The sequence below is a fragment of the Microcaecilia unicolor genome, chromosome 2 (assembly GCF_901765095.1).
Source record: "Microcaecilia unicolor chromosome 2, aMicUni1.1, whole genome shotgun sequence".
In the NCBI taxonomy this organism is placed as follows: domain Eukaryota; kingdom Metazoa; phylum Chordata; class Amphibia; order Gymnophiona; family Siphonopidae; genus Microcaecilia; species Microcaecilia unicolor.
Window position 1 is genome coordinate 554,378,807 of NC_044032.1, and position 25,650 is coordinate 554,404,456.

Here is a 25,650-nt window from a genome sequence, read left to right on the forward strand (position 1 = left end):
GTCTCGCCACTCCCTGCTAGTCGAATCCACTGTCAAATGATCCAGAAGTTCCACAACTCGTGTCAGCTCCCCCAGGTAGAGAAACATGGATTCTGGATATGTTTGGGAGAAAGGTTTATCAGGCTTCGATGTTCTGGTCTCGGATACCTGATTTTAAAAAAAACCTCACACTCATCTCAAATTCTGTAACTTTTATGAAAGAGTGGGATGAACTAAGCAAAACAATATTAGATGATATTGCTCCAGAAAAAATTAAAATCTAAAAAAAGTCAATCTGGTTCAATAATAAGTGATAAATTAAGGTGTGGGGAAGTAGAATATTTGCATAGGTTGCTGAATCAGCTTCAAAGAGCCTGTTTAAAAGAGGCCCCTTAGATTCAAAACTATATAAAGAGGAAAGGTCCCACTGAACTTTCTTTCTGAGAAGTTCTGAGAGAAGAGGACATTTCTCTGGTAAGTGAACGCTACTTTGCTTTGTGCTTTGGGAACTTAAAGATTGGGGTTTAAAGGAGAAATTGTAGGTTAGTGTTAGGCAAAAATAAAAATATCAAAAGCAAATTTGAACAACTAATCTCCATAGTCTTTTCCACTTAGTTTTAAAAGCTTTGTACCACAGCATTAACAGATAGAATCTAACAGCCACTGCAGGATCTAATTTAGTATTCCCACCCACCCTCCCCAAGGACAACTCTTCATTTATAGACAGTTATTGTAATTAGAGTAACAAGCAAGGAGTGCTCTTGAGTTTTAAATACATTTCATTACCATCTAAGAAGGAAATACTAAATAAATCATAAAATATACTATATAAACTAAAAGACACTTTTATAGGAGTGGAGGAGTGGCCTAGTGGTTAGGGTGGTGGACTTTGGTCCTGAGGAACTGAGTTCGATTCCCGGCACAGGCAGCTCTTCGTGACTCTGGGCAAGTCACTTAACCCTCCATTGCCTGCCGCATTGAGCCTGCCATGAGTGGGAAAGTGCGGGGTACAAATGTAACAAAAATAAAAAAAAATAAAAAATATTAGGCTAATATCCTTAATACTGTAGCAAGTTTTAAATTATTGAAAAACTCAAAAACACTAAGATGGAGTCAGCAGTCCAGCAGCGAGAGGGGTGCTATCCAGTCTTTTGCATTGAGTGTCACATGAATGATTAGCTCCCAGTTGATGAGATGTCATATGTGTGTGCCCGATGCAAAGAGCTCCTAGCTCTTAGAGAACGTGTCCGTTCTCTTGAGGCTAGAGTAGCAGACTTGGTGGAGCTGAGGGAGACAGAGAGGTACATAGAGGAGACCTACAGAGATGTTGTAGAGAAGTCCCACCTCCAGTCTGGTAGCCCCTGTGCTACCTTGGAGGAGGAAGGTCTCCTAGAAGGAGAGCATCACCCTGGTGAAGTAGGAAGTACTCCTGTAGCCAGGACCTGCCCACCAGGGGATGTATTATCCTCTCGCACCGAGGATATGTCTCCAAGCGCTGCCTGGGAGGGAAAGGTTAGGACAGCTGTTGTAGTTGGTGATTCTATCATTAGGCATATAGATAGCTGGGTGGCTGGTGGACGTGAGGATAGCCTGGTGACTTGCCTGCCTGGTGCGAAGGTGGCGGACCTCACGTGTCACCTAGATAGGATTCTAGATAGTACTGGGGAGGAGTCCGCTGTCTTTGGTACATGTGGGTACCAATGACATAGGAAAATGTGGGGGAGAGGTTCTGGAAGCCAAATTTAGGCTCTTAGGTAGAAAGCTCAAATCCAGATCCTCTAGGGTAGCATTTTCTGAAATGCTCCCTGTTCCACGCGCAGGGCGAAAGAGACATGCAGAGCTCCGGAGTCTCAATGCGTGGATGAGGCGATGGTGCAGGGAGGAGGGTTTTAGATTTGTTAGGAACTGGGCAACATTCTGGGAAGGGGGAGCCTATTCCGAAAGGATGGGCTCCACCTTAACCAGGGTGGGACCAGGCTGCTGGCGTCGACATTTTAAAAGGAGATAGAGCAGCTTTTAAACTAGAAATGAGGGGAAGGCCGACAGTCGCTCAAAAGTGCATGGTTTGGGATAAGGTATCTTGCAAAGATACCTCACAAACAGGGAAGATAGGATTTCTGGATAGTGAGGTTGCACAACAGACCGTGGTAGGCCAGGTGCCCTTAAATACAACTAAAGATCAGACAAAAGATGGCAAATCAGTAGTGTCCAGTACTAAGCATCAGGCAAATAGGAACAACAAACATACTCTGAAATGTCTATATGTAAATGCTAGGAGTCTAAGAAATAAGATGGGAGAGTTGGAATATATTGCCCTAAATGGAAAAATTGGATATAATAGGCATTACTGAGACCTGGTGGAGGAGGATAACCAGTGGGACACTGTCATACCGGGGTACAAAGTATATCGTAGTGATAGGGTGGACCAGACTGGTGGAGGGGTAGCATTGTATATTAACGAGAGCCTTGAGTCAGATAGATTACAAATTCAGCAGGACACAAATCACACCTTTGACTCATTGTGAGGTGAAATTCCATGTAAAAAAAGGAAAAGGACGGTGATAGAAGTGTACTACCGTCCGCCTAGGATGAGCAGGTAGACGCAGAAATGATAAAAGAAATCAGAGACGCAAACAAAATGGGCAATGTGATAATAATGGGTGACTTCAATTATCCAAATATAGACTGGGTAAATGTAACATCGGGACACGCTAGAGAGGTACAATTCCTTGATGAAATCAAGGACAGCTTTATGGAGCAGCTGGTGCAGGAGCCGACGAGAGAAGGAAAAATTCTAGACTTGGTCCTTAGTGAAGCACATGATCTGGTGAGGGACGTTATGGTACTGGGGCCGCTTGATAACAGTGATCATAATATGATCAGTTTTAATATCGACCTTGAAGTAACTATACACAGGAAGTCAAATGCGTTAGAGTTTAACTTTAAAAAAGAAGACTATGATAAAATGAGGAGAACGGTGGAAAAAAAACTTAGGGGGACAACTGAGAGGGTAAAAACTGTACAACAGACATGGACGCTGTTCAAAAATACCATCCTGGAGGCCCAGACCAAACCTATTCCACTATTAGAAAAGAAAGAAGGAACTCCAAAAGACAGCTGGCCTGGTTGAAAAGTGAGGTGAAGGAAATCTTGCCTGACCAATTTGCTTCAATTCTTTGAAGGAGTAAACACACATGTGGACAAAGGGGAGCCGTTTGATATTGTATATATGGATTTTCAAAAGGCGTTTGACAAGGTACCTCATGAAAGGCTACAGACGAAATTGGAGGGTCATGGGATAGGAGGAAAAGTCCTATTGTGGATTAAAAACTGGTTGAAGGATAGGAAACAGAGAGTGGGGTTAAATGGGCAGTTTTCACAATGGAGAAGGGTGGTTAGTGGGGTTCCTCAGGGGTCTGTGCTGGGACTGCTGATTTTTAATATATTTATAAATGATTTAGAGATGGGAGTAACTAGCGAGGTATTTAAATTTGCTGTCGACACAAAGTTATTCAAAGTCGTTAATTCGCAACGGGATTGTGAAGAATTACAGAAGGACTTTGCGAGACTGGGAGACTGGGCAGCTAGTTGGCAGATGACGTTTAATGTGAGCAAGTGCAAGGTGATGCAAGTGGGAAAAAAGAACCCGAATTATAGCTATGTCATGCAAGGTTCAACGTTAGGAGTTACGGACCAAGAAAGGGATCTGGGTGTCGTCGTCGATAATACACTGAAACCTTCTGCTCAGTGTGCTGCTGCGGCTCGGAAAGCGAATAGAATGTTGGGTATTATTAGGAAAGGTATGGAAAACAGGTGTGAGGATGTTATAATGCCGTTATATCGCTCCATGGTGCGACCGCACCTTGAGTATTGTGTTCAATTCTGGTCGCCACATTTCAAGAAGGATATAGTGGAATTGGAAAAGGTGCAGCAAAGGGCGACTAAAATGATAGCGGGGATGGGATGACTTCCCTATGAAGAAAGACTAAGGAGGCTAGGGCTTTTCAGCTTGGAGAAGAGACAGCTGAGGGGAGACGTGATAGAGGTATATAAAATAATGAGTGGAGTGGAACAGGTGGATGTGAAGCGTCTGTTCACGCTTTCCAAAAATACTAGGACTAGGGGGCATGCGATGAAACTACAGTGTAGTAAATTTAAAACAAATCGGAGAAAATGTTTCTTCATTCAACGCGTAATTAAACTCTGGAATTCGTTGCCGGAGAACGTGGTGAAGGCGGTTAGCTTGGCAGAGTTTAAAAAGGGGTTAGACGGTTTCCTAAAGGACAAGTACTAATTGGACTTGAGAAAAATCCACAATTCCAGGAATAACATGTATAGAATGTTTGTACGTTTGGGAAGCTTGCCAGGTGCCCTTGGCCTGGATTGGCCGCTGTCATGGAAAGGATGCTGAGCTCGATGTACCCTTGGTCTTTTCCCAGTGTGGCATTACTTATGTACTTAATAAGGATATTTTGCTCATCAAACGAAAATGTAGACAGCTTGAATGAAAATGGCTTAAATCTAAACCTGAGGAAAACAAAATACAGTGGAAATTAGCGCTAAGAGATTATAAATACAAAATTAAGAAAGCTAAAATTGTTTACTGTGGAAAACAAATAACTAATGAAGCATTCAATACCAAACTTATTTACAGCCTATTAAACAGTTTATTATATACTTGGGATATAATCAGCTCTAATGAATCTGTTCCTTCTGCAATTCAGTTAGCCACGTGCTTCGAGCTGAAAATCTTAAAAATTAGAAACAACATACTGCCGTTCAAAAGGTACCCAGAGGTATTCACGAGAGAATCATTACCCCAATCTATAGGAATTAAAGCTGAAAGACTATGGTTATCTTCCCCCCCCCCCCCCCCCCGCCCCTTTTACTTCAGTGGTGAAATCTTCTAATTGCATACTAGAATCTTGTCCCAGCTACCTATTAAAAGCCGCACCCGATTTGTTCATTGAGTCTCTTAGATCTCATCTCTCTATTTTGTTCTCACTGTGTCAGTTCACCATAGATAAAGGGTCTATAATGCTAGCCCCCATTCCGAAAAACCCTCCAGCAAATAAAAAATGACATCTCAAACTGACCTGTGGCCTTCATTCCCTTTTTAGTTAAGGAGATCATAATTTGCTACAAGCGCTAATGGACAATCAGGAATAGGCAGGAATGTACTTAATTGGTTCCAAGGAGTTTTAAAATCCAGATCCTGTCAGGTCAAATCACAAGGTTCTTTTTCTCCCCCGTGGTCACCAGACTGTGGAGTGCAGCAGGGCTGTGAGCGATATTGCAGAAGTGCAGTCTGGTAAGGTTTGTCTCTTTGCGGATGATACCAAACTCTGCAACAGGGTGGACACCCTGGAGGGTGTGAATGACATGAGGAAGGGCCTAGCGAAGCTGGAGGAATGGACCAATATTTGGCAACTAAGATTTAATCCCAAAAAATGCAGGGTCATGCATTTGGGTCATAAGCATCTGAGGGAACGGTACAGTATAGAGGGTGAAGTTCTTCAGTGTACGAAGGAAGAGCAGGACTTTGGGGTGATTGTGTCTAATGTACTTAAAGCTTCCAAACAGAAAAAGTGACGGTCAAAGCCAGAAGGATGCTTGGGTGCATAAAAAGAGGGATGACCAGCAGGAGAAAGGAGGTGATAGTGCCATTGTAAAAGTCTCTGGTGAGGCCCCGTTTAGAGTACTGTGTGCAGTTCTGGAGACCGAACCTACGAAAAAATATAAATAGGATGGAGTTGGTTCAGAGGGCGGCTACAAAATTAGTAAGCGCTCTTGAACACAAAAAATATAGGAGCAGGCTTATGAAGCTCAACATGTATATGCTGGGAGAGAGGAGACATGATAGAGACATTTAAATATCTCAAGGGCATTAATGTACAGGAAGTGAGCCTTTTTCAACTGAAGGAGAGCTGGCACGAGGGGGCATACGATGAAGTTAAGAGGGAATAGGCTTAGGAGTAATCTAAGAAAGTATTATTTCACGAAAAGGGTGGTGGAGACATGGAATGGCCTCCCAGTGGAGGTTATGGAGTCGAGGACTGTCAGAATTTAAGAAGGCTTGGGATAAACGTGGGATCGCTTAGAAAATAGAAGAGTTAGGGGTTAAAGAGGATGGGCAGACTCGATGGGCATTATGGCCTTTTTTTTCCATCATGTTTCTATGTCCCCTATCGCCCATCCTGTTGAATATCATGATGGCCCCTCTAGAGAAGATTCTGGATGCCCGAGGTTACAAAAATTTCATTTAAGCAGATGTCTTTTGATGCCCAAGTTCAAGCAGTCACAGCAAAAATATTCAGAGTACTACGGAGGTTAAAAAGAATCAGATATCTCTTCCCTAATGATATCCCCAGAATCTTGGTACAGTCATTAGTACTATCACACTTTGATTATTGCAATGCCTTTCTTTTTAAGAAATGTTTATTGATGGACCCCCTATATGAAAGAATTCAAAGCAGTGTCCATTTCCATTCTTTTTCACTTCATGTTGTTCTTGCAAATTCATTTACGCATTCTATTCAATCATTGTTTAATTCAACCCTACAAGTCTTTTATACTGATGTATTCACCAACTAATTTGCATTGTTTGTTTAATATGTTAGATACATTGAACCCGATTTGTATTGTTAATATAATAATCTGTTAGCAACATTGAACCCGATTTGATTGGGAAAATGTGGGATATAAATGAAATTAATAAGATATAATAAATGTAAACATATAGTTGAAGACTTTGGTGCACAGTGCACTCAGTCTCACATTCTCGCTCCCTCAGGAGCAGGCCGCAGAGCTTCGACAGTTGGCGAAGAAAAGGCTGGAGTGCAGGAAATATCTGGCCAGGGACGCTTATGACACCTTTGATATTGCGTCGAGACTCTCCACTATGTGTGTGGGGAAACACAGACTTTCATGGCTGCATGTCTGACCTGGAATCAGCGGTTCAGGAGAGGTTAGCTAATGTACCATGCTGAGAAGATAATCTATTTGGGTACAAGGTGAAGGAGGTTGCAGACCTCATCAAGAAACATTCTTACACCATTCAGTCCCTCTCTCGGCAGCCTCCAGCTTCATCCTGGAGGTTTTTAACTGAATCTAGGCAGCAAACCTATTGCTCTCGAAAGCATAGGTTTCCACCGTCTTCCTGCTCTACCCAGCAGCCTTAGCTCCTACGCTCATGGCCACATCAGTCTCGCCCCCAGAAGGCCCAGCCGGATCCCCAAGCAAAGAAGGGACGGGCTTTTGACTGGTTCCGGTAGAGCATAGCTTCCATCCCAGTAACTGTCCCAGATGACCTACTTGTGGGAGGGAGCATGAATTTTTACCATCAAAGGTAGCCCCTTATAACCACCAACTGGTGGGTTATTCAAATAGTCCACCTCAGTAACGCACTTCATTGGTATCAAAAACCACCAGATTGCCCACCGAGCACATCTTACATCAGCTGTCAGCACAAGCAGGTACCTTTTGAGGAAATCTCTGCCCTTTTACAGGCCAATGCAGTTAAGCCCTTGCCACCCGGGGAGGAAGGGAGGGATTTCTATTCCAGGTACTTCCTTGTGCCCAAAAATGGGTGGATTTCGTCCCATCTTAGACCTAAGGGCCCTGAACAAATTTCCGGTCAAGGAAAAGTTCAGGATGATTTCCCTGGGCACCCTTCTCCCCGTGATTCGGGAACAAGTTTGGCTGTGCTTTCTGGACTTGAAGGATGCCTGTACCAAACTATTAACCTGAGGCTTTATCATCCATGAAGAGTCCAAAATCATTCCTAGGATGTTTTCTCAACATTAAATTGGTTTCCCTCAGGATTTGGAATAAACCTTGGAATATTATTCAAATTCAGACCAAACCAAAACATTTTGGTTTTGCCTATATTAAGTTTAAATCAAACAGATGAAGATCATTTGCCAATTTTGTCAGTATAGCTAGTAACATTACTATAGGTAACCTGCAAATCCCGATGCACTGGAACCAGTAAAAAAAAAATTATCATTAGTGTAAGATGATTTTTCACCCAAATTCAATGCAGTTTAACCAAGTGGGCTCATATATAGATTATACAAAAGCAGAGAGATGAGAGATCCTTGTGAGACACCACAAGGCGGTACCCAAGTAGATGAAAAACCATTAGGGTAATCTTCATTGAAAGTTAAACGCATTTTACATTAAATTGTAATTTTGAAATGATGCAGTAATAACAGTTACTAAAGAAACATGTAGTGTAATTAACTTAAAAGTTTCTTCATCAAATGTAGCTATAAAAGAAAGTGTTATAACCAGTCTTCTAAACGGTACACTTGCCTTCTACTAGCAGTACAAGTGAACAATATTGGGAAGCAGGCTGAATGTTTCTACATGGTACTCTTTAGTTACTACTGTCTTCTTAAGCAAGTTTAGAGTCTCTTGGTATTTAGATGTTTGTAGTATAATTTTAGTCCAAGGGATATATTTTCCTTGTGGAAGTATGTTGGCAAGAATTTAGCCCTTTATATTTTGAATAATTCTTTAGTTTGGCACTTTATTTTGAACCTGGATATTGAACTGCCCTAAAGTTGTTGTTGTTTAGACTTATAATTGAGTTTTTTTTCGCTGTAGTTGTCATACTGTAGGGTTTTGATGGTTCAAAAAAATGTTAATATCAAAAATGCTCTATTCAAAAGAGATTTTTACAGGTAAAATAATATTGTATGTGTTGATAAAGTTTGTTAAAATTGCCCTACTGATATGCAGGTAAATAAAAGTACAAATATACACACAAATTAACCCAAGAAATTTGTCTGCTAACAAGTGAGTATAAATATATCCACATAAATTCCCTAGAGTAATTATTTCTAAAGCAGACATATGCGCATTCTTTGGAAATGAGCTTGTGAGTACTACTTCTGCACAGTTATAAAATTACCCCCAAAATGTGTATCTCTTATATAAAGCGCACCTCCAACGTTCTAATGAAGCCGGAAGTAGTGTGTAGATCGCTGTTTGCCCATGAGTGTCTGCCCCACCCTCGCGTCACAACGTGATGATGTCGAGGGCGGAGCAATGACACCGAATCGCATCGCTCACCCTACGCACATCACACGCAACAGCTGACCAACCACAGGTGGGAGGGTGGGTGCACAGCGGCGAATCAATGGGGCAGGGGAGACAGGAGATTCGTCGGGTGCCTGGAAGGGGGGGCACAGCCCAGGGAGAGAAGAGCATCGGTGGGGGCAAGGGAAAACGGAGAATCGCTGGGTGGCTGGAGGGGGGCCACAGGAAAAACTAGAATCACTGAGTGTCTGGAGGGGGGGCAGGGGAGAGAGGACAATCTGTGGGTGGCTGGAGGGGGGGCAGGGGATAGAGGACAATCGCTGGATGGCTGGAGGGGGGAGCCGGGGAGAGAGGAGAATCACTGGGTGGCTGGAGGGGGAGCAGGGGACAGAGAAGACGCACTGGGTGGCATGGGGGGGCAGGGGAGAGAACAGCATCCCTGGGTGGATACGGGGGGGACAAGAAAAAAGGATAATCGCTGGGTTGGCTTCAGGGGGGGCAGGGGACACACTCGCACCCAGCAGTCTCACTCTGTCACAAACACATTCACTCTCTCAATCTCACACACACTCTCAAACATACACACTCCGACAAAAACCTTGCTAGCACCTATTTCATTTGTGTCAGAAACGGGCCTCATTTACTAGTGTATAAATAAAACGTATGTTAAAATAAAAATGCAATATTGAATTTAATGTTTCTTTTTCTTTAGTTAGTTTCCCTCATCTTCCTGGTTCTGCTTCTCCGTGGCCTAGTCTTGTGGATACTAGCAAGCAGTGGGATTATTACTCACGACGAGAAAAAGAGAGGGAGCGTGAGAGAGAACGGGACAGAGAAAGAGATCGAGATCGTGAAAGAGAAAGAGAGAGAGAACGTACCAGAGAAAGAGAGCGTGAAAGAGAAAGGGACCGTGAACATAGCCCCAGTGCAAGTGTATATAACAGGTTAGTCGTGAAGTGTATTTTAAAAAACTTACAAAAATTTTTGGAACTAGGTTTAGGTGAAAATATTAAGCCATTCATGATATGTGACTGGTGCAAAATGTGTACTTTTGGGAGAGATTCTGTGAGCTGTAAAACTTTCTTAACTGTAATTGATTTTTAAGCCTTTTTGATAAATGGTTTGACATCTATAAATATTTAAGAAAAGTGGAAAAATTGTCTATCTTTGCTGTTGAAAGTGGCTATAAAGAATAATAGCTTAGAGGTATAAAGCTGTAAATCTAATTCGTAACATATAAATATGTGTGTGTGTGTGTGTGTAGGTATTATATAAAAATACACTTGGAGTGCAGAAAATGGGATTTGTCTTGTTTGTATCTGGCATTTGCACTCTAGTATGCATGCTTACACACCAAACTATACCCTCACTAGCCTCAACCCCTCTGGTAATACACAAAGAGGTCATTTTACTAAGGTGTGCTAACAGATTTAGTGTGCACTAAATGCTAAGAAGCCCATAGGTATAAAATAGGCTTTTTAGCATTTTGTGTGCACAAAATCCATTAGGGCACCTTAGTAAAATACCCAAAGAGATCAGGCAGGCTGACATGAGACCCTGCACATTAGGATGATAGTGGGCCCACACAGGAGGTCTTCCATGCTTAGGAAAAGGTTTCACTGGGTGGCAGCTAATAATTATTATTCTTAACATGTCTCATCAGTCAAGAGTGTAAATTAACTACAGTAATGGCTTTATGTATAGAGAAAAACATTTCAGAGGATAGAAATATGATCTAGGTGTCATAGTGGACAGTACGTTGAAATCTTCCGTTCAGTATATGGCTGTGGCCAAAAATCAAACAATGCTAGAAATTATTAGGAAAGGAATAGAAAATAAATAATTTTGGTTAAAAAAAAAAAAATTACCCAGAGCAGTACAACAGCATAAAACCATAGACCACCCCCCCCCCCCCCCTTCCTGTTCAGCAGTAGATGTTAGCTCTAGGGCTCAAACTTTAGAGCCTTCTCTGATTGATCTCTGTACACCTTAAATCCAATTTGAGGAGCTCTAAAAATAAGCTATCTTCAATTTCTTTTTTCCATTACAACTTCCTCACTATAAGGTGCCAGTAAAGTGAGTGCTGTTCAGAGATTATTTAACTATATTATGTAATGGAGACTGTAATGGTTTCAGACTGGAACTTATGGGATTGTAATGGTTTCAGACTGGAACTTCTGTAGGCCAGCTACTTTTCAGTCTCCAAAAAGACATTAAGAGCATGGTCTTTCTGTTCAATAATGATGTCTCTCTTCTCTAGTACCACTATCCTCCACTTTTTCTACTGCTCCTGTTTAAAAGGAAAAAGTTGTGGTGTGGGGAGTCTCTAAAGTTTTCCTCTGTAATTGAGTTATAATATGGGGGCACTGCATGCAGTCTTCTGGGTGGTAGAATGCATGGGCGTAGTTTGGGGGGCGAGAGGGGCATTGCTCCCCCCCCCCCCCCCCCCAACGCAGGACCGGCACAACGCGCTCTCGGTCCCTACTTCCCGCCCTCCTCTCCCCGACAGCCCTCTTCTCCGTTCCTTCCTGCCTCCCCCCGCGCGTTTAAATCTTTTATTTTCAGCAACGACGACAGTGAAGAGCAGAACAGCAAGCAGGCTCGCCTCCAGATTTTCCCTTCCCTTACAGTCAGTGTCCGGCCCTTGCGGAAACAGGAAATACGTCATCAAGGAAGGCGGGACACTGTGAGGGAAGGGAAAGGCTGGAGGTGAACCTACTTGCTGTTCTGCTCGTCACTGTCGTCGCTGCTGAAAATAAAAGGTTGAAACGCACGGGGGGGGGGGGGCAGGAAGGAACGGAGAGGCAGAGGAGGGCTGTCGGGGGGAGAGGCAAAATCACTGGACATGGAGGGAAGGGGCAGAGGAGAATCGCTGGAATGGAAGGGGACAGAAATTGCTGGACATGGAGGGGAAGGCAGAGGAGTGAGGAGAATTGCTGGACGGATGGAATGGGGGGGGCAGGGGGAGAGGACATTTGCTGGATATGGATGGAGGAGAGGGCAGGGGAGAATAGAGAGTTGCTGGACATTGATGGAGAGGAGGGAACTAGAACTCAGGGACTGAAAAGGGGGAGCTGGGGAAGTCACTGGACATGGATGGGAGGAGGGTGGGGGTCAAAGGAGAATTGTTGGACATAGGGGGAGTGCAGAGGAGAATCGCTGGACAGGGAGGGGAAGGGGAGAGAAGAGATCGCTGGACACGGAGAGGAGGGGAGGACAGGGGAGAGAGGATAATTGCTGGACATGGAGGGAGCAGGGGAGAGGAAATTTGCTGGATATGAATGGATGGAGGAGAGGACAGGGGAGAGAGGAGAGTTGCTGGACATGGATGGAGGGGAGGGAAGAGGAAGGAGATGCACATGGATGGAGGGAGGGCAGGGGAGAGAAGAGAAATCGCTGGACATGGAATGGAGGGCAGGGGAGAGAGGAGAATTGCTGGACATAGATGGATGGATGGAGGGGGCAGGGGAGAGAGGAAATTTGTTGTATATGGATGGATGGAGGAGAGGGCAGGGGAGTTGCTGGACATGGATGGAGGGGAGGGAAGTCAGGAAGGAGATGCACATGGATGGAGGGGAGGGAAGAGAGGAGAAATGCTGGACATGGATGGAGTAGAGGGCAGGGAAAAGAGGAGAAATGTTGGACAAGGATGGAGGGAAGGAAAGACAAAGGAGATGCAAACGGATGGGGGGGAAGGGAGAGAGGAGAAATGCTGGACATAGATGGAGGGGAGGGGAGTGAGGAGAAATGCTGGATATGGATGGAGGGAAAACTGCTGAATTTAAGAGCTGGATCGGAACAATTTGAGGACTGATAATGAAACTTGAGGAAGGATAGGGACAGGGCTACAGATGGTAGACAGGACGCATAAGGACACAGGAGGATGGTGGACATGGTGAGAGAAAAATATCAAATGGAAAAAAGACACTGCATAAAACAGAAGACACTGGGACCAAAGCGAATAGAAAAACTAAATGATCAGACAACAAAGGTAGAAAAAAGTATTTTATTCAGAATGTATTAATTGGAATATGTCAGCTATTGGAAATGTGCATCTCTGATATTTTGCATGTAAGTTTCTGTATTTTGCCTTCATGTTTTTTTTATTTCTAGTTCCTTGTGTCATATCTGTTGTATCATGTGTGATCAAGGTGCAGTATTCTGCTAGCATGTAGTATTTGCAGCCCTTTTTGTTTTTTTTCACTAGTGTACTGGTGTTTTAGAGCCCGATGTAATTACAGTGGTGTCTTTCCACGCATAAGGTTGTTGCTCGTTCTGTCCTTGGAATTAGTGCTCTTATGGTTTGGTAAGTGGTAAGGTTATGAGTATGTTTTTGCACAAGTTTGTGTATAGTGTTTTGCAGTGGAGAGAATGTGTGTTGGTCTTACTGAGGTGGCACCAAAACATCCCCCCATCTCTTTCTCCTCAGACCCTAGCTGAGCACTTCCATGATAAAATCCGTAAGATTAACCTTGAAGTTTCATCCAAACCCTCCCCACCTCTCTCTCCCTTAGTCCTCACCCCCTACTCTCCTTCCTCTCCTTCTTTTTCCTCCTTCTCTGAAGTGTCTATTGATGAAACTGCCCTTCTTCTTTCCTCCTCTAAATCTACTACCTGTTCCTCTGATCCCATCCCCACTTATCTACTTAACACTATCTCTCCTACTATCATCCCAGTCATCTGTCACATCTTTAATCTTTCACTCTCCACTGCAACTGTTCCTATGGCCTTCAAACATGCTGTGGTCACTCCACTCCTTAAAAAACCCTCACTTGACCCTACCTGTCCCTCCAACTATCGCCCCTTCTCCCTTCTCCCTTTCCTCTCCAAATTACTGGAACGTGTCGTTCACCGCCGTTGTCTTAACTTTCTTTCTTCGCAACCTATTCTTGACCCACTCCAATCTGGTTTTCGACCTCTTCACTCTACTGAAACTGCACTTACCAAAGTCTCTAATGACCTGCTACTGGCTAAATCTAGAGGTCTCTATTCTATCCTTATCCTTCTTGACCTATCTGCTGCTTTCAACACTGTTGATCACACTATACTTCTGGATACGCTGTCCTCGCTTAGATTCCAGGGCCCTGTTCTTTCCTGGTTCTCCTCTTACCTCTCGCTTCATTCTTTCAGTGTTCACTCTGGTAGATCCTCTTCAACTTCCATCCCGCTTTCTGTTGGTGTGCCTCAGGTTCTGTCCTTGGACCCCTCCTCTTCTCCATCTATACCTCTTCCCTTGGTACCCTGATTTCATCCCATGGCTTCCAGTACCATCTTTACGCTGATGACTCTCAGATCTGCATCTCCACCGCTGAAATCTCAACCTCGATCCAGGACAAAATCTCAGCCTGCTTGTCCGACATTGCTGCTTGGATGTCTCAACGCCATCTAAAGCTCAACATGACCAAAACTGAACTTCTCATTTTTCCCCCTAAACCCACCTCCCCTCTTCCCCCTTTCTCTATCTCTGTTAATGGCACTCACATCCCCCCTGTCTCCTTGGCTCGTAACCTTGGAGTCATCTTTGATTCCTCTCTCTCCTCCTCTGCCCATATTCAACAGTTCGCCAAAACCTGTCGCTTCTTTATCTACAACATTAGCAAAATTCGCCCCTTCCTTTCTGAATACGCTTCCAGAACTCTTATCCACACCCTTGTTGCCTCTCGCTTGGACTATTGCAATTTACTTCTCACTGGTCTTCCACTCAGCCATCTCTCTCCTCTCCAATCTGTCCAAAATTCTGCGGCACGACTTGTTTTCCGCCAAAACCGTTATACCCATACTAGCCCGCTTCTCAAGTCACTTCACTGGCTCCCTGTCCGCTTCCGCATTCAGTTTAAACTTCTCATACTGACCTTTAAATGCATCCACTCTGCAGCCCCCCATTACCTCTCCGCTCTCATCTCTCCCTACATTCCTCCCCGTGAACTCCGCTCGCTTGACAAATCTCTCTTGTCGTCCTCCTTCTCCTCCTCTGCTAACTCCAGGCTTCGCTCCTTTTCTCTCACGGCACCTTATGCCTGGAATAGACTTCCTGGACCTATACATCTAGCTCCATCTCTACCTGTTTTTAAATCTATGCTGAAAACCCACCTTTTCACTGCTGCTTTTAGCTCCTAGCCACAATTGCCCTCCCCTTGTCTCTTCCTCCCTTCTCACTCATTACTTCCCTCACCTGTAACTGTCTTGTTTGTCTGTATTACTTAGATTGTAAGCTGTTTTGAGCAGGGACTGTCTCTTTCTATCAGGTGTTCAGTGCTGCGTGCGTCTGGTAGCGCTATACAAATGCTAATAATAATAACATCAGAAAGGGTTTTAGAGCCTAAATCATGACACACTACCTCTTAAAGGATCTACATATAGAGCTTATGCATTTCTAAGGTCTACAGTGGCATGGTATGGTATGGGAAAGGGGGTGGGGAAATACTACTGGAGAGGAAGAGGGAGTGCTGGGTAAGAAAGAAGGAAGGAAGGGTTGACCTTTTTGGGAATAACCATAATGTATATGTATGAGATTTCATACATATTCATTATGGTTATTCCCAAAAATGCCAGCTCTTTCTCCCTTCCTTCCTTCCTTCCTTCCTTCCTTCCTTCCTTCCTCTGTATTAGCATATTCTCATTTGTGTGTGTGTGTATGTATGTATGTGTGTGTGTGTGTATATATATATATATATATATATATATATACACACACACACAAATGAATATTCTAATATGCCCCACCCCATCCTTTGCCCCCCCCCCAAATGAAAAAAAGTCAAACTACGCCCATGGTAGAATGAGAGCTTCTGCTATAAGAACACCGCTTTCTGACAGAATAGTGTCAAGGAAAGGTTGAAGCTCAGAGAAAACTTGACCCCTAGCCTTGGCCTCAAAGGAAGCTTGAGAGACAGAGTCAGCTGATTGATGTGGAATGGGAATAACGAGCATAAAAAATGGGAAGAAATACTTTTACTCCCTGGTTTAAATTTGTTGCACAGCTTGGAGACTTGCAAAAAAGCCTAATCTACCTAGGTATTCCAGGTTCGTCATGAGATGAGGAGTGTTAACAGAGTCACTTTTGTGGCCACAAAAAGAGCATTTTTGTGAGTAGCATAAAATACTAAAAATCATTGACATAGAAATCAGTTTTCAACCATCATAGAGTTAAAACAGGGAACCACCCACTGTAGGAGGCAATACATTTTCTAAAATCCTTTTTTTCATTTTCATTCCACTAGACCAGTCCATAGTAACATAGTAGATGACAGCAAATAAAGACCTGTAAAGTCCATCTAGTCTGCCCGATAAGATAAACTCATTACATAAGGTTTGAGGTGATGCAGCATTATGTATTCCTGATCTTGATTTGTCCATGCTATTTTCAATGCATAGACCGTAGAAGTCTGCCTGGCACTCTCCTTGTTCTAAAACTTCTTAATTTGTCATTGAAGCCCTTGAAAAGCTCCATTCCAGCCCATCCAAATCTATCCAGCCATGATGAGGGCACAGACCATAGAAGTCCACCTAGTAATCCAGACTGCCCCAATTTGACTGCCCCTATCGGACCGACCGTTCACTTGTCTATTAGATTGTAAGCTCTTTGAGCAGGGACTGTCTCTCTTTGTTAAATTGTACAGCGCTGCGTAACCCCAGTAGCGCTCTAGAAATGTTAAGTATTAGTAGTAGTACTGGCTTTGCTTCCCAATTACCAGTGTTGCCACCTAGTCTCCGCTAAGCTTCTTTACATCAGTTCCTTCCAAACAAGATTCCCGTGTCTTTATCCCACTCATTTTTGAATTCTGTTACTGTTTTCATCTCCACCACCTGCTGCGGTTTGATTTATTCCCTTAGAAAATAAGTCAGAATTACAATTTACTATAGAAAACTGCATTGGCTTCCAGTTGAGGCCAGGATAACTTTTAAACTAGGATGTATGTTGTAGAAAATCGCGCAGGGAATAGTACCATGATACTTAATATCTCTTGTACACTAAGCGGTAGGAAGAAAGTTATATAACACTCATAATTCTCTTCTGTTTGTTTTTCCAAACCCTAAGGGTATCTCTAGGAAGAAATGTTTCATATGTCTGTTCGCGTATCAAGCAAATATTTCCAAACTTTGAAAATTTGTTTTTTATCGTCTTATGAAGCGTTTAAGGGCCTAAAGACTTTTATTGTTCTCTCAATATATGGATGAGAATTAGTGGGTGTCAGTTTTGTTTTGTTTTCTTTAAACATGTTACATCCTAGGTATTCTGTGATCTAGAGCCTTTCTGTTATCCGCTATGAACTGTGCAGATGGTATTAGTGGAATATAAGAAAAGTAACTGTAACTGTATATATGTTCAGGTCACCAAGCCTCTCCTTGTACGTCTTGATACGCAAACCACATACCATTTTTGTTGCTTCAGTCCAAACGAGAAAGTGGTTGCCCCCTACCAGCAAATGGAGATAGCGAAACTGAACTGTTCCAGTGACATTACCAGTATAAGGACTGGTGCAAACTAGTAACCTTCATTATTTCTCTACTTCCAGCACATGGTGAGGTTGGGCTGGTGCAGTAGGATCTAACTGTGGTAGGTTTGATCCCCTGGGGATATGGTCTATGGCTTATATTCCTGGGGCTGAGTTCCTTAGTCATTGCTTTTGAGATTTGGGCCTTGGTCCTTACCTCAAAGGAGGACAGCTTGGGTTTTAAAGTCTCCTCCTCAAGCTTTAGCCCACTAGCTCGCTGGCTAATCTGGCACAGGTCTCTATGGTGAACCCTCGGGGGGGGGGGGGTCCATTAGGGTCTTCTCCACTTCCTGTGTGTTTTATCTCACACATTTTAATTCTGTTACAGTTTTCATTACCACCTGCCGCAGGAGGGCATTCCAAGTATCCAAATGTACAACAGTGGATCCAAACAAAGGTCCTCTCACAAATGGTGTTTCCCAAACAAGGTCTTTATTAGAATCAATAAAATGACCCATTTTATTGATTCTAATAAAGACCTTGTTTGGGAAACACCATTTCTGAGAGGACCTTTGTTTGGATCCACTGTTGTACATTTGACTTTCCGTTTCTCCTGTGGAGAGATCACCTTCTGTGGGTGTTGGCTTCATTCCAAGTATCCACCACCCTCTCGGTGGAAAAATACTTCCTGACATTATTCCTGAATCAGCTCCCCTTCAGCCTCAATTCATGTTCACTAATTCTACCACCTTCCCGTTTCTGGAAAGGGTTTGTTTGCGGATTAATATCTTTCAAATATTTGAACATCTGTATCCTATCACCCCTGGTTCTCCTTTCTTCCAGGAGTATACTTGTTCAGGTCATCTAGTCTCTCCTTGTGCATCTTGCTGCACAGACCACATACCCTAGTACTGGCTTTGCTTCCCAATTATCAGTGTTACTTTGGGTTTCTTTATTTCCCTAGTTTGTCTGGAGGAAACAAAGTTCTTACAAAAAAAGAAAAGCCACAAAACAATCCTTTGGGGTCCTTTGAAACAGTGCAGTTGGGTAAGAGTAATCAGGGGAGAGTCAGCTTGGTCCCAGTTCCAATCCAATGCCAGGTGGGTTCAGGGTCAGTTGGGGGAGGGGACACCACAAAGGTCCAGTCGCCATGTTGCAACCCTAGAGATGTGGCCTTTGGAAGCTGGCAGCTGAGCAGAGCTGCCGGCTTGTATTTTTTATTTCTTCTGGCTTTGGGGAACTTCTCTGAAGAAGGAGTTGGCAGATCAGAGGCAGCACATGGTGCCTATGGCTCTCCCAGCTTTTGCAGGATCAGCTGCTATTTTGATACCAGCCTGTCAGATGATGGTAGGACTCGTGCATGCAAGTGCCCTTACAAGATGCAGTTTAGGTGGGGGCCTATAGCCCAAATGGGTTAGGGCTGTTCCGGACTGGGAGGAGGTCTGAGTCCACATAGTAGCCCTCTTGGATCCCTCCCTGAGGGCCCAGCAGGTTCATGCAGGCCAAGATAGGAGGAAGTAGAGTCCCTGGATGGGGGCCCCAGTCTCAGCTGTGTTTCTTCAGGAGGACCTCTGGAACTCAGAAGAAGAATATCTGCAGCAGCCTTCCCTCCTCTGGGATTCTCTTGGAGAGGTGGAAGTTCTTCCTCTGGGGAAGGAGAATGACTTTGCCTGGTAGTTACCTTATTCAGGAAAGAGTTCAATCAGCTCATTGATTCTCTCTCTTCTGACCTACAGATCTCAACCCCTGGCCAGAGGACCCATCAGCCAGTAACCCCATTTTGGAGGGCCTGTGGAAGCCACAAAGGGTATTTATTCTCCCTTCACCAGGCCTTGTTACAGATGGTATTAGCAGAGTGGGAGGCCACGAGCCTCCTCTACCATTCGCAGGTGGCTGTGGCTCTGCCACTGGGTGGTGGACTGAGACTCCAAGTCATATTAAGCAAGCTTCCCTTTTTGGGGAGGACTTTGAAAAGCTTGTCAAGGACCTGGGTGGGGTCAAACCACAGTGGCTCATGGAGGATCACCGTTGATTGAGATCGGTTTCTGTAGGGATGACAGCTGGAGAGAAGGGCTCCCTGCTAGATCCAAAGCTCAAAAGGGAGTGCCCTTTTGAGGTGCAAGAAAGGCTAGGGACTTTTGCCCCCCGTACCAAACTCCCAGTGATGGTCATTGATGGGCTACAAGCTCAGTCTTTTATTCTAAGAGTGAGCTGTCATCACCTCGGACCAGTGGATCATGGAAGTGGTACAGCAGGACTATGCCCTAGAGTTTGCTTGAACCCATTTTAGTCACCTTTATGGTATCCCCCTGTACTTCACCAAAAGAGAGGAAATGAGGGTCGCCCTCCAATGGTTGGTTCATGCTGGAAGCCAGTGCCACCTCTGGACAGAGGGCTTGGATGCTATTCAATCTACTTCATGATTCCAAAGAAAGGGGGCTCTTTTTTTCCCATCGTAGACCTAAGGAGAGTCAACGCTGCCCTGCAGGTCCCACGTTTCTGAATGAAACCCTTGTAGATTGTGATTGTAGCAGTCTGGCCAGGCACGTTCCTTACTTCCCTGGGCACTAGAAAACACCACAAGCAATTCCTTCTTTTCTGTGTGTTCTGTACAGCCACCTTCAGTTCAGATCTCTTCCCTTTGAGTTGGCTGGAGCACCTCAGATCTTTTCCAAGGTCACGGTAGTGGTGGCTGCCTTCCTATGCCATCAGGGCATTTGTGTCCATTTGTATCTTGATGATTGGTTGACCAGGACAGACTTAGACCTCCTCCAGGTTGGCTACTTGTGACTGGTTGACCAGGACAGACTCGGTCCTCCTCCAGGTTGGCTACTTGAACAATAATTTGTCATCTGGAACGGCTTGGTTAGGTAGTGAATTTTACCAAGAGCCATCTGGGTTGCTCCCCAGTTATGGAATACTTGAGGGTGAGGTTTGACATGAAGATGGGAAAGTCTTTCTTCCAGAGGAGAAGATGTTGAAGCTGCAAACCAAGAAGAGGGCACTTAGTCCCAGGGCCACGAAGCAGACTGCATACAATCTGCCGCTCCTGGGATCCATGGCAGGAACCCTTGAGGTGGTTCCCTGGGCAAAAGTGTACATGAGACCCCTTCACTGGGCATTGTTATCCTGATGGGCCCCTTGCTGTCAGAATTTTGAGGTCAATTTACCACTTAAGAGATGCTTGCAAACGGAGTTGGCCAGTTGGAACCAGACCAAATCTTCTCCATTGGGCTAGCTTAGACCTCACCCCCGAGTTGTAATGGTAACCAGGGATTCCAGCCTTTTCTGTTGGGGAGCGGTAGTAACTGGTTGAGCTGGAAGTCTAGAAGTGTCAAGGACCATCAACCAGTTAGAGACGAGAGCCATTCACCTGGCTCTGCAACATTTTCTTCCAGCATTAGCAGGAAAAGTAATCAGGTTGCTGTCAGACAACAGCACAGTGGTGGCCTACGTCAACAAGCAAAGGAGAACCAGAAGCACAGCAGTCATGCTAGAGGCAGTTTGGCTTTGCATTTAGGTGGAATGCCATATTGGAACTCTCTCTCGTTGGCCCACATCTTGGGCTGAGAATGTTCAGGCAGATTTCCTGAGTCTGCATGTCTTCTACCTGGGAGAATGGAACCTGAGCCTGGAGGCCTTCCAGCTTGTGGTTGATCGTTGGGGGAACCCTTGCTTTGATCTCCTGGTGTCAAATCCTTTTACAAATCTGATAAGTTATTTGTGCTGTTTCAGGGACTGTGCCAAGGCCAGGTAGCTTGTAAGGCCTCCAAAGCACTTTGGATTAAGTCGGCCATAGAGGCGGCGTACATTATTCGGTACAAGATGGTCCTGCAGGGATTACAGGCACTCTCCACTCAACCTGGTCTAAAGCCTGGACGATTTCACCAGAAGATATCTGTGAGGCAATGACCTGGTCATCACTACATTCTTTTGTGAATCATTCAAGATTCATGCCCTGATAAGGGGCAACACTGCCTTTTGGCAAGGAAGTTACTCACAGGGCCTTGTCTTTCCCCTTCCTATTAAGGGGCTGTTTGGTATATCCTGCTCATTTGAAAAGGAATTATTTAGAACTCCACAGCCAACTGTAAAATAAGTAACCATTTCTAGCTTTTCCTTATAGAAATATTTGTCTGTTATACTTGGGGGGTGGGTTCTGTATTTCCTGTGAATAATCTTGTCTATGGTTCACTGACCTGTACTGCACCTAGCAATCTCTCTTCCTTAGGTTTAAACTCACCTCCTTAACTATTTGTGTATGTGTTTGGTGTGTTTTAGTTATGATCCACATAATGCTCCTGAAGTTATACTTTGTTTTTCAATGTATTCATTCATTTTCCGCTAGTTTTCATCTGTTCTCTTATTGTTTCATCAGTTGATGATTTTTACTGATTTTATTTTCTGTTCATTACTGATTTTTTTTTCTATTCATTGGAATGCTTGTCCATATTTTAGGATGGAGGCCAATTCTGGATGCTTACCTTTATGCTTCAATATTTTTAATGTATTTGATCATGCTTAAGTAGGTCTGGAAGACTATAATAATAACACTGTATAAGGCTGATTCCTTTTGGCATATTCTAATTCTTGTAAGTTACTTCACAGGCATGGAAGAGGTTTCTTTTACATAACGTTTAGGGAATTGCCTCTTTCATACTGCCCCTCTCCTCTCCCAGTCACAGGTGGATACAAACACACACACATTTTTTTCTTCCCATTGGCAACTCCAGGTTTTATGAAATTGTTTTCTCCATGAAAGGCAGTTAGTTTATCAAGTCTTTAAATATACTTAATTAAATCCATGCAGATACACAGTCATAACCACCTCCTCCCCCAAGAAGACAAGTGCAGAAACACACACACACACGTATAAACCCATACACAGACACCCATATGCATACACAAACGCAAGAGAACACCCATGCAGATATATACCCACACAGATGTATATACAGACACACATCTATATACATGTTCATGCAGAAATATGCACACACAGGACACACGTTTTTAGAGAGGTTGGAAATAATTCCATGAGGCACGTTCCACATCCTTTCTCACCACATACCATCCCCTGTTGTCTCCACCTATCCCTGCTGGGTTGGTTCTTAGTGATTCAGATGTATTGTAAATTCTGTTGTGAAACCTAGCGACTGAACCATATTGCTTTCTTGTTGGGTGCTGTATACATGACATCTAGTGACTGAAACAGTTTGCTATTGGTTACTATAGGTATTGCCTTCTAGTGGTGGAGGTACACAGCAGGACCTTGAGATAGTGACACCTTGTGGTTAAACTGTAAATTCATCCTCTAAAATCTGATGACAGTGACATCTAATGGTTGGATATATTATCACATTTCTCATTTTATTTTTCTTTCCAACCACACTGTGCCTCTCTTTCTCTCTCCCCTCCAGTTCAGAGACAACATACATACGTACACAGATGCAGTTCAGAGACAACATACATACGTACACAGACAACATAGATACAATTGCATGTGTGTGTGCGCACACAGAGGGCTTAGAAGGAATTCTATGAGCCCTGCTTCACTTGCTTTCCCCACTGATCTGTAGGTATCCAGTTCCATTGTGTGCAAGTCCAAGCACTAAGCATTTTGTATTCTGTAAGTGGTAAGGTGTGCGATTGGCACTTCACTGTTTGTCAAGCTTTTATTTTTATTTTGTTATGTTTGTTTTCAGTTGTATAATTTTAGTCAAAATGTATTTCCTGATTTTACTTTATTTATAGTGCTCTCTTGTTCTTTCATGCCTTATGAAAGTACACGTGTTAACTATTAACCTGATTTGGAGAGAGATGGTTAATTGTTTCATGTTACTTCTATGAGCATTGCACCAGCAATCTTGTATTTTTTTTTAAGCTTTAGTCAGATATCTTACAAAGAGGAAATGCACTCATTTGTATTAACACTCTGAGTCATCATCAGCTCTAGATAAGTCTTAGAGGTATGCTGTGAATAAGATGCAGAATAGGTGTACACTGGGGTTTGTACACTGTAGTGGTGTTTGTTGCATGTTAAGACATTCGTCCTGTACTTTAGTTTAAAACTTAGACCAGTTTCAACATCTGTTTGCAAGACATCTTGGTATAGAGCCAAAAGGAGGACTGGACATTCACTGGTGCTTTGAATGAACCTTAATGATTTCCAGGTTTGAAAAAGTCTCTGAGCTGTTGCCAGCTATCAAATAGGAGGAGGCAAAAGGCCTCGACTTGTTTTTTTATGTGACTAAATTATCTACCATCTGCAACAAAGCTGCTGCCACATGGCCATGTTGGAAATAAAATAGGAGACCTTTCAGTAATAGAAGATTTGTATTTGCTAAAGAAACACAAAAGGCCTGTAAGAGGTTTTGAATTACAGATTATGCACCTACTTAAATATTTCTTAGTATGTAGTTAATTCATTAAACATTAAACCACCTTTGAGAGTAGAGAAAAAAAATTAGAGGGGATCAAGTACAATTATGAATATATGATGAATTCCAAAACTGCAGTAAAGATTGAAGATATACAGATCCCCAAATGTACTTTGCCTGTTCATTTTTTTTTAATCCATTATACCCCTTCGTTTGGACTCTTTAAAAAAAAAAAAAAAAAAAAAAGCATGACTCTTTTCCTCTGAGATTTAGACTAGTTGGCATGCACTAATCAGAATGTAACAATATTCCCTCACTTATGATCTTTTAACATAATTCAGAAAGAAATAATCAAGACTCAAAAAATTATTTGGGAGGTTATTTTAACCATAGATCAGTTTTTGATAGATTATTGTTGCTACCAATAATAAGTTGTGTGAGAGAGCAGGTTTTAATTTTTCTAATTTTAAGATTTCTGGTTTTAAGTTATTTTTATGTTGCCTCCTATAAAAAGAATTGGAAGTCATGAGGAAGAAATAACTGTTTATAGGATTTCGGTGTGTTCTCTGAGTGCTTTAAGAAAATTGTGTTTATGGTAGTCTTTGAACAAATGGTTCCCTCTATTCAAAGTACATTTGTTCCTGGAGGTAATGAACCTGTCCTGTTTAAAAAAACAAAAATAGCAAGTCAGCCTAAAAATTTTGAATTGAATACTGTTTGATATCCCATGGAAACCAGAAGGAATATGATAGTTCAGTTCATGGAAATTTCAACAATTTTCTGATCACAGGGAAGAGGGAGAAAGAGAGACACCCACACAGGTCACATATAAATGGTCGTGTGTGTTTTCAAAGTCATTTCTAAAGCTTTCTAGAAAATGCTTTCAGGTAATACATAAGGGGTTCATTGCTGAAACAATTGCCATGCAGTTTTGATGTTTTCTATCATACGAAGTGTAGCAGCACAATAAGCTTATGTCAGTTATTTTGGAAGTCTTCCTTTAATGTCCCTAAGGATGCATTCCTTATGAAACAAGGAGAAGCAAATCCAACTGCAGCAACCAAAACTGTAGTGACAGGAGCAGTGCAGAACTAGCAGGCTATGTAGAAACATTTTATTACATATACCTAAAATCAATAATTCATTAAAAAAAAAAAAGTCAGTCCACAAGAATCTAACTCCACAATACAGAGTTCAGTGTTAGTTGCAAACTTCATCAGGGACCGAACATACATTCTGCATCAGTGACTTGTGACTTTTTACATAAAACTGGACTTGCTGGTCAAGGGCTGTCAAGAGACGGGGAGCACAAAAAAGTAAACCAGGGAAAGGCATAGGGAGAAAAGGGAAACTAAAACAATGATAATATGGAGGAACTTCCTGTCTGGGAATAACTCATTCAGTATCAGGTTCAAATTGGTCCACCACACTATAAAAAGAAAACATAATAGACTTTATTGACACCATCAAAAATATATATTGTACAAAGAATCCCCTTCTATTAGGGCTGCATAAACTACAACATCTTAGAAAAATTTTCAACATGCATTATTAACTGCAGTGGTTCTCTTCTTAGATTTGACATCGGTCCAACCACTATTAGGAAATCCTGAAGTTGCATACTCCTGCTTCACACAAGATATCTGTATAGGAATGTAAAATAAGAAGCAACGTAAAAACACTAGTACCAGCACATCCAGAATCACTCATTAAGTAATACTGGGTGAACTAAATACAAAGGCTAGAAAAACGTTTAAGGGGCTATATGGTGCTAGTCTCAATGCTTATAGTATTCAACCTCTGGATCATTA

At 42.9% G+C, this 25,650-nt stretch overlaps 1 protein-coding gene across 9 annotated transcripts in view; it reads left to right on the top strand.

Moving 5' to 3' along the window:
• The window catches only part of FIP1L1 (factor interacting with PAPOLA and CPSF1), a 337,219-nt gene that overhangs the window by 243,716 nt on the left and 67,853 nt on the right, over positions 1-25,650 (top strand). For all 9 annotated transcript variants that reach the window (XM_030191378.1, XM_030191380.1, XM_030191381.1 and 6 more), the window contains one exon: positions 9,737-9,968. In XM_030191378.1, coding sequence (XP_030047238.1) covers positions 9,737-9,968 — 232 coding nt within the window. The remainder of the gene's footprint in view (positions 1-9,736; positions 9,969-25,650) is intronic.